The 8,545-nt window shown below is 44.2% G+C and overlaps 2 protein-coding genes across 3 annotated transcripts; one reads left to right on the top strand and one right to left on the bottom strand.

The window, feature by feature from the left end:
• The first annotated feature begins 867 nt into the window (after window positions 1-867).
• On the top strand, window positions 868-3,850 carry dhrs4 (dehydrogenase/reductase (SDR family) member 4). The gene is made up of 9 exons (XM_056442426.1): window positions 868-958; window positions 1,264-1,379; window positions 2,343-2,520; window positions 2,671-2,772; window positions 2,899-2,969; window positions 3,050-3,101; window positions 3,179-3,313; window positions 3,425-3,480; window positions 3,563-3,850. Exons 1-9 carry the CDS (start codon window positions 956-958, stop codon window positions 3,675-3,677), a joined length of 828 nt encoding a protein of 275 aa, XP_056298401.1. The 5' UTR covers window positions 868-955; the 3' UTR covers window positions 3,678-3,850.
• On the bottom strand, window positions 3,828-8,306 carry tinf2 (TERF1 (TRF1)-interacting nuclear factor 2). Of its 2 annotated transcripts, XM_056442422.1 has the most exons (10): window positions 7,998-8,306; window positions 7,507-7,709; window positions 7,304-7,408; window positions 7,106-7,201; window positions 6,922-7,032; window positions 6,493-6,616; window positions 5,594-6,368; window positions 4,971-5,029; window positions 4,804-4,865; window positions 3,828-4,426 (listed from the first exon to the last, which is right to left on the bottom strand). In XM_056442422.1, the coding sequence occupies exons 1-10, from the start codon at window positions 8,023-8,025 to the stop codon at window positions 4,307-4,309; spliced, it is 1,683 nt and encodes a 560-aa protein (XP_056298397.1). In that variant the 5' UTR covers window positions 8,026-8,306; the 3' UTR covers window positions 3,828-4,306. The 2 variants fall into 2 exon arrangements, with proteins under 2 accessions (XP_056298397.1, XP_056298398.1); XM_056442423.1 differs by lacking the exons at window positions 3,828-4,426; window positions 4,804-4,865 and adding an exon at window positions 5,167-5,211.
• Between the last annotated feature and the right edge of the window lie 239 nt (window positions 8,307-8,545).

The following is an 8,545-nucleotide window of genomic DNA, read 5'->3' as shown; positions in this document are numbered from 1 at the left end:
TAAAATACCAACCGCTAAACGAGAGCTAACGCTAGCTAAGCGCCTGGATAAGCGGTGTGCGCTCGCTATTAAATCACGTTTTTTCTGATTAGACATAACTAACGACGGTTTGTTTTAAGTGTGGGCAACCGTTGGCTTCGACAGCGCGAGCTGTGTTGTCGCGGCCTAGCTGCTCGAGACGTTAAAAAGGTGGTTATCTTCTTCGCCTGACGCGAAAGTTCAGTCCAAAACAACAATGGCAACCGCCGGGTGAACCCGCTCACCGCGAGCCGACTCCCGGTGCTCGTGAGCACCCAAAACCGCCATTGTGAAATACGTAGCGTTACCTTATTGTGGTTGTTTTAAATCTTTTCGCCCATAAACTTCGCATCGGCGTACAGTCCAGGAGACGTAAAATCACTTCTTCTCAGGCGTGAATATCTGAGGCCATCGGCGTTCAATCATCTTCGACGATGACAACATCGATGGCTCCGCCTCCTCGGAGCGTCAACCGGTTCACTGATCGACAAGCGGAGCGCGAGCGTCGGCTTCAGGCGTTTAGATCTATCCAGCGCTCGTGAGCTCGCGCTGGTATCCGCCGCCCGGAACACAACGCGTCTCTGATTGGTTCGTTAGTGCGGGTTGCGTTTAGGGACGTCCGAAATTAGTTGTTCATCAGGAAACTATGTTTTGAACTGAGAAATATAAATAAATAGGTGCTCCAATATGTACCGGGCAGTACATTAAAAAGCAGAATTTTCTTAACAAATAGCATCATCGTTTTGACGGACTTGGTTGTACAGTTGAATTTAAAGAGCCGCTTAGTTCATTTTGCTGCTTGCTGGAGGCTTTTATTTTGACAGCGCAAATTTTACCCGGAAAATACACATCCGTAGTCGGTAGTCAAAGGTCCAGAAGTGGACTTTGTCTTTTAAGAAATTATTCCACTGTTCAACCTCACTATTGCATCAACTTCATGGTGAGATAATGCTCTTGATCACGTTTGCGTTATTGCATTAGTTGCTTATGCAATGTAGCCTCCTGCGTAGACTTTTACTTGAGTTTGCTTTTAATACCAATCAAGTATGCTATCGTTGCTGTAACACCATGTATCAATAAGAGTATTCATTGTTGTGGTAACATATCAAAACATATGTTTTTAACTTCGTTAACAAATAATTTACTTCTAGCACTTAGCTCGTGCACCACAGCTGTCAGATGACCTCTACCCTACATACCCAGTGTTTTAATAACCAAAAGAATATGACTATTCTGTGTTCACAGGTGATGTTGCAGAGTGTATCCAGGTGCCTTAGGACTAATCCTGTTACTGGCCGAAGAAGTATGTCTCAAAGTAGCCTTGCTGGAAAGGTCGCCATAATTACTGCCTCCACAGAAGGGTATGAATTCCTTTATGAATTCCTCTTTTGTTTATACTCTCCAAAAAATACACAGAAAACTAACTAGGTAAATGGCTTTGGAAATACTTATATGGTGTCTTGATGATACAGAAATAGATAGATAGATCCCGGGCGCATCACTGCAGCCCACTGCTCCTTAATAACTAAGGATGGGTTAAATGCAGAGAACTAATTTCCCCTTGGGGATTAATAAAGTATATATCTTATCTTATCTTATCTTAGATGGATAGATAGATATACTTTAGTCATCCCCAGGGGTTAATGTGGTTGTTACAGAGTATTCATATTAATATATAAACTATATGTAGTTGTGTTCATATGAAGAAAGCTCATCAAAGACTTTGTGAGAGAGTCGAAAATGGTCCCATATTACTGAAAGGAATTATGCTCACCGGCTTCGCGACAACAGAACTGTAACTGCAGCACCCCAGGTCCAGACAGGAAAAGACTTGGCAAAGTGACGCATGAAACTAACTATAAAAAAACCACTGGTCATGACTCATGAGCTACCATCCCCTGCTAGAATTTACACTGAGACTATTACAAAAAAGTAAAACTGTGTTTATGACACTAAATCATTCTCAGGACCCGAGATGGTGCACAATGGAACACATCATATGGTGCTGATAGCGTCACTATGAGGACATTTGCTTCATCTATTTATTCATTCTACCCTTCTTTATGCACAGCTTTCAGGTTTTTACTGCGACTATTTTGTGTTTTTCCTATTTGTTGACATCTTCAGTACAGCCATGTTGTGGTTGGAGTTTCCTGTTTAGTTTCATGCAAGCTCTCTAATACACATGTTCACTACTTCCTATTGACTCGGCCACGAAGTATTGCATCTGTGAATTGTCTCTGAGTCGTCTCGTGTTAAACAGCCACAATTACAGACCTGATCCCTTCCTCAGATGAACTCCTCCTCCTCCTCCTCTTCCTCAGAATTGGTCTGGCTGCAGCTCAGGCTCTGGGAAAGAGAGGAGCCCATGTGGTGGTGAGCAGCCGGCGGCAGGCCAACGTGGACAAGGCCGTGGCGTTGCTGCAGAGCCAGAACATCCAAGTGACTGGCACCACCTGTAACATCGGCAAAGGAGAAGACAGAGAAAAACTGGTCCAAACGGTGAGTATTTTTAAAATTCTACCCACCACACTTGTGGTTTTTCAGCCAACTGCATCTGCATGTGTGGTCCACATGGCTGCATACCAACAATTATGAGGTTGTCAGCGATTCATATAGCTCATTAATTGACTCATTCTGTGTTTGGACTAGGCTCTGGATCAGTGCGGGGGCATAGATATCCTGGTATCCAACGCAGCAGTCAACCCTTTCTTCGGAAACATCATGGACTCCACAGAGGACGTCTGGGACAAGGTACGCACCACACACGGAGCCCCCCGGGGACAAACTTGTAAAGCATACGGAAATAAATTGTTTTAAATGGGTCTGTGGCTCTGAAAAATAATGATACTTCCTCCATTTATTTATTTTATTATGTAGATCCTGTCTGTAAATGTGAAATCAGCCTTCCTCATTACTAAGTTGGTGGTGCCTCATATGAAGAAGAGGGGGTGAGTGAGAAAAAAGAAAGACTATGCTAATTCCACACTGTTTGTTTAATCACTCATCCTATGCGTTTTTGTCTTTTCAGAGGGGGGAATGTGGTATTTGTGTCCTCTGTGGCTGGATACCAACCGATGCAGGTCAGTGAGAGAATAAGCAGATCAATAGGAGGTGAAGTCCAACGTGAATGGGTGTTAAGGGCACGGTGTCTCTGCAGGCCCTGGGCCCGTACAGTGTGAGTAAGACGGCGCTGCTGGGTCTGACCCGGGCGCTGGCCCCTGAGCTGGCCCACAGTAACATCAGAGTCAACTGCGTGGCCCCTGGGATCATCAAGACCCGCTTCAGCTCTGCGGTGAGGAAGCAAACACACACATTCCAATCCCACATCTCCAACCTGGGTGTCCTTTTGGTTAATTCGACTCCCGATGCATGTTAAAGTCTATAATACGCCGTGTTGTTCCAGTTATGGGGAAATGAAGACGTCATGGACGAGTTTAAAAGCCAGCTCAGCATTAAAAGGTACGCCACGTGGCCAAGTGTCTCACTAGTGTGTGATGTACAATAAACACATGGAGACCAGATGTCACACTCTGCCCTCCAGAGTCGGAGAGCCGGAGGAGGTCGGGGGGGTGATTGCCTTCTTGTGCTCCGACGAGGCGTCCTACATCACGGGAGAGACCATCACGGTGACCGGAGGGATCGGCTGCCGACTCTGATTCTCCAGTGGCAACACATCTACAAACTTTGATACAAGCCACATCCATTTTTATTTAATTTCAACAACAATGTGATAAGATGACATTCAATTTACAAATAATCAATAATTGTGAAGGTTTTTCATTTAATGTGATGTAGAAGTACTTAAATATACATATGCTTGACAAACCCAGTTGTAGAAGTTTTTTTTGTACAACTATTTACAGATTCCTCTAACTTCACATACGACATTAGTTGGATGCAGGAGCCGTTCAAGACGACTCTTTTTGCCATTAGCTGTGTGATAGGCAGTCCATCCAATGACATGTTTTCTAACTCAACACATTACAGGTTTTTAAAGTATTCTGGTCGTTAATTGCATGCAATCCGCCCCGTGAATATTGCACAATGACACATACGTTTGTATGATCAGACTGAAACCCATGACCATCACGTCTGGGGTTGTTTACCACTGACTGAAGCTCAAATCGGATTCAACTGAAGTGAAAAGGAGGAGGGAAAAAAACGAAAAAGAAATTCAATGTATTTGGGGATTCTCCGTCATCGCAGCTGGTGGAGAGAAAAAAAAAACCACGTAACCACAGTTTCAGTTCTCTGGCATCATTCTGAGGAAAAAAAATCAATTTCATCATCTGAGTTTGCTTCCAGGTGACGTCATGTCCCGCCGCGTCATCCCGGGCTTCCAGTACTCCCGCAGAGTGGGGACGTAAGTGCCGTGTTTGGTCTTGTAGTAGCGCTTCATGAACAGCTGAGGGCGACAGAGTGCCGGAGAAAAACAATGAGAAATAAGTGAATGGAGCCATATTTATTTTACCAGTGGAAACACTTTTCAGCGACAGTCATGGTCTTGTTTGGTAAATGTTAAAAGGTTTTCGGTTTAAAATGTGACATCCGTTTGAAATTACACGTGATGGAGCTAATAATCTCTTTTCTTAGCCTTGGTACAAAGAAGTCACAATTAAATTGTCTGCAACAAAATTTTCCTTTAGGATGAATTTTGATGGATTTTATTATTTTTAAATAAATCAAATATAACCATATATTTTCCTTAACAAATATTCAGGCTATGCCCCATTAAAGTGCTCATGGAAACCCTGTTTTTCCTCATATTTGGAGAATACATACCCTGACTTTGAAGTTCTTCGTCGCCTCATCCTCAGAATCAGCTACGTAGTCGTCGGCGTCTCCTGGAAGACAAACACGAAAGAAAACTCAGTTAGAAATCTGTGCTGGGGATTTTTTTGAGTTTCCTTTTCAACCGTCTGCGATCAAGACACGATTTGTTAAATCACCTGCGTTACGACGTTGGTGAGAGGGAGAGCTGCTTATACTCGGTAATACAGGTAGATTTCTGTCAAGTAGAAACAACACAATTAAACCACTAAGTCAATTAATTTCTGAATCAATTCAGTTTCAACAACTGGTGACCTGGCCATCTTTTAGTGAGCTAAGTTTCTAGGGGTACTATAATCTTTAAGACTACCAAACCTTTAAATGCAGTTGAATCGTAAATAAAGTTCCTCTTTATAAGACCTGCAATTGTTAAAAGAACAACAAACATATTGAAATCACTAATAATATCTGACAGAGACAGATAAACCAAATGAAACCAGAAACATTGAACTAAATCAGTTGGTTTTATTGTGTTTGTCAAGTTTTAAATCACTACAATCGTAAATTAAACTACGTCACACATCAGTAACATGTCTCCGTGTGCTCCTGCAAGGTCAACTTAAAATGCCTCGTTCTGCCATGCGAGTAATTATGATCAAAATGTACAAAACAAGAAAAAAAGACAGGAACAAAAGCCAGTTCACAAAATATATTTTAAAAAACACTTGTTGCTGAATTATTGCACAACAAATAAAAACGCAAAATTGAGGCGTATTTTGCGCCGCACTGCCACGTCTCTTACTCTTTATCGTCCAGGCCAGGGACATCCGGGTCAGGCTTTTGAGGGCGACTCTGACTCTGCGTTGGTGCTTTGACTGGAGACTTTCTCCTCCGGGCCTCCCGTTTCACACACGGGGATTTAGCTCCTCCCCCGTCAGCGCTGGTCATTCTTTCTAGAACAACTCTGGGTTGATTCATCAGGCAGGAGATAAAGAGTGAGCGGGCTGACGGGTCTTCAGGCAGCGCTTTGACACCCAGCCGGGTCATGCAGGTTTTCAGGGCCGCCCTGTTACACTCCTCTTTTTTTACAGCTCCGCCTCCTCCTTCACCTCTTTTCTGCGCGACAGTGCTCGCTCTACTCAAACTCCTGCTCATTCCTTTTTTCCAAGATCCAGTCATGTCCAACACTTCCTCCTCCTCATCATCGCATTGCTCTTCTCCTTCGTCAGGTTGCTTGCGTTTCATTCCACTGCTTCTTTTTGATTCGTTCCTCTCGCCCTTCACTCGTACTTGACCATCTTTGGGGTTTTGTCTCTCTTTAACCACGGTGTATTTCAAGTTCTCTTTGCGGTGCAAGTGCTCATTTGTTGCATCTTTTGTCCGGATCATAAAGGGCACATCTTCGTTAGACATCAGTCCGATAACGGGCGTAATGAAGGCCGTCTTGTCTCTTGTGCCACCGGACTGGTCCGCTCCAGACCTTTTGGCTCCCGTTGGTCCATTTGAAGGTATTCTTCCAGAAGGCGGCAGAGAAAGTGAAGTTAGGATGGAGTCTCCCATGTTTGGTGGAAGGGATGCTTTAAAAAAAAAAGAAGAAAAAAAAGAGAGAAAAAACAGCAATGTGAAGAATGAGAAGTTTTCGTAATCTGCAGTCATTCGAGCCAAGAAGCTTCGATGAACTCGGAAGTTCTCTCGTTCTACCTGCAGCCTCCAGGTGACCCAGACAGGTCTGATGTTCAAGCAAGATCTTCAGGAGCTGTGGTTGGGTGGCCGCCTGCGCACACTCCTCCAGCACAGGGGGGGCGTCACTGAGCCACATCACGGTCTGGAGAGAAACGATTCACATTTAAACCTTTAATTCTTTATTAATGCTTGGTCAGCAGCCAGTTTTAGAGGATTACTAGCTATAGTAAAAGAAGAAATATACTTTGCTTCTACCCATCTTTCATCCACTGTAACCAAATATTAATTTTGTATTGTTCTTGCAGGCTGAAACTTCCAACTAATAAGGTATATGAAACATCGTCTGGACTAAGTTGACTTTTAACACAAGTACAGAGCCTGTGCTCTATAAAGCGTGATGAAAAAGGGGCGTCGTGTGTGTGAAACATCGAGGGAAGCACCAACTACCTGAGCCAAGTTGGGAACCGGAAGTAACTGATCCAGTCGAATCAAAAACTCCCACAGCAGCTTCTCCAGCTCCTGGTCAAACTTTGGACCGTAATCCACAGGAAACTCCTCCTGTCAGAAGAGAGAATGAGATGCGTTAGCTGCTGCTGTATGATTGCAAATAAACATTTCAAGAGGGACTCACCTTGAAGAAGTGTTCCCTCACTGTTGGGTCTTTTAGCAGAGTGTGAACCAATGAATGGAAACTTTCCACTGTTCTAATGATTTTTACATCCCTCTTCTAGAAGAAAAGAAAAACAGAAACATTACCGTTATGGTTTACAGTGGAAAAGAAAAGCAAATTTGTTCAGTTTTGAAGTTCTGAATATTTGATTAAGTTTACCACAGTAGCGGAGGAGAGTGACATGGCAGCAGGGGCGCGCATCCTTTGCAGGTGTGGCGCAATCACCTTTTCGTCTGGCTTGGCACTGCACAGCTCCAAGATTAACTGAAAAGGAGGGTACGGTTGATAAAGCGCACATTAAATATATAAATGGTCGTGATGCATGGATCAAAAGACACAATCGAGTCACATCCAGGCCTCACCCGTCCTCTCAGCCCCAGTGCCAGCTTGCCCTGGTGTCTCACGGTGAGCAGCCCCGGGACGGTCTCGCAGGTGGACGTCACGACCTCCTCCAGAACCCCGTACTGCATCACATCCCTCTGCTTCATCACTTTCCACAGGGCCGCAGACACCAGGCGCACCGGCGGGGCCAGGAGCTGGAGGGCAGCAAAGGGAAGGCTGACATCTGTGCAGGAGACAAAGAAGAACAAGAGACAACAGTTAGTCACAGCAACTAGCGAATCCGACCCAAGTCTCAAAACTATTTAAATGTGGCACTGGAGTCTCCCATCAGCTGTAAACCCCCTTGACTGATCTACCCACACATGTACTAGTCTGCTGGGGTGAGGATGCGACTGACATACCACAACCTAAAATCACATACTAACGTTACCGTATTCAATGTAAACCAGGGTCACTACAACATTGACCAGAATATGTGTGTCATCCAGTTCTAAACACTATTAATACTAACCATTTTCCTTGTGTTTCCTTTCAGCCATGTCACCGAGTCAGCTGCTCTTCGTTCTCAACACGTTAAGAACCTAACTTACCGCTTAGCTTAGCAACTTATGGACACATTACACCTCGCGAATAGACGTCAAGCTGATGCGGAACTAATGGTTTACACAGGCAACGTTTTCAAATAACCACTGCTGAGATAATGTGTACTCTGGGCCGTGTTTAGTTTCTCGTTAAGCCCTATAGTTGTTGTTGTTATTGTTGTTTATCCGTTAAAAACCCACGTAAAGCTCCGTCAAAAGTTCTGCTTCTCGTCCTCCCGCCTTCAAGGGACCATATTGAGCATCTCTAAATACACTTGTCCGCACCGATTGGGCGGAGCTTAGTGCATTTAGAGGGGAAGACATTGGCTCGAACAAGAAACTCCGTCCGCGCGTGCGCTGTGATATATTAAACAAGCGCACCCATTGATGTTAACAGGACGTGACGAAGCGGCTGATCCGACAGCCGTTGGTTCCCATATGTTTTACTATTTATGTTATTTTACCAGATGCAATCTTT

The sequence above is a fragment of the Pseudoliparis swirei genome, chromosome 21, assembly GCF_029220125.1.
Source record: "Pseudoliparis swirei isolate HS2019 ecotype Mariana Trench chromosome 21, NWPU_hadal_v1, whole genome shotgun sequence".
NCBI lineage: Eukaryota > Metazoa > Chordata > Actinopteri > Perciformes > Liparidae > Pseudoliparis > Pseudoliparis swirei.
This window is presented reverse-complemented; position numbering and strand designations above follow the sequence as displayed.

Coding starts and splice junctions, on each gene's coding strand:
- tinf2 (XM_056442422.1), bottom strand. CDS start 8,025: ATGGCTGAAAGGAAACACAAGGAAAATG. Junction 4,866..4,970: donor TCACCAACGTCGTAACGCAG/GTGATTTAACAA, acceptor TTTGTCTTCCAG/GAGACGCCGACGACTACGTA. Junction 4,427..4,803: donor CGAAGAACTTCAAAGTCAGG/GTATGTATTCTC, acceptor TGTCGCCCTCAG/CTGTTCATGAAGCGCTACTA.
- dhrs4 (XM_056442426.1), top strand. Junction 3,102..3,178: donor CTGGATACCAACCGATGCAG/GTCAGTGAGAGA, acceptor GTGTCTCTGCAG/GCCCTGGGCCCGTACAGTGT. Junction 3,314..3,424: donor AGACCCGCTTCAGCTCTGCG/GTGAGGAAGCAA, acceptor GTGTTGTTCCAG/TTATGGGGAAATGAAGACGT.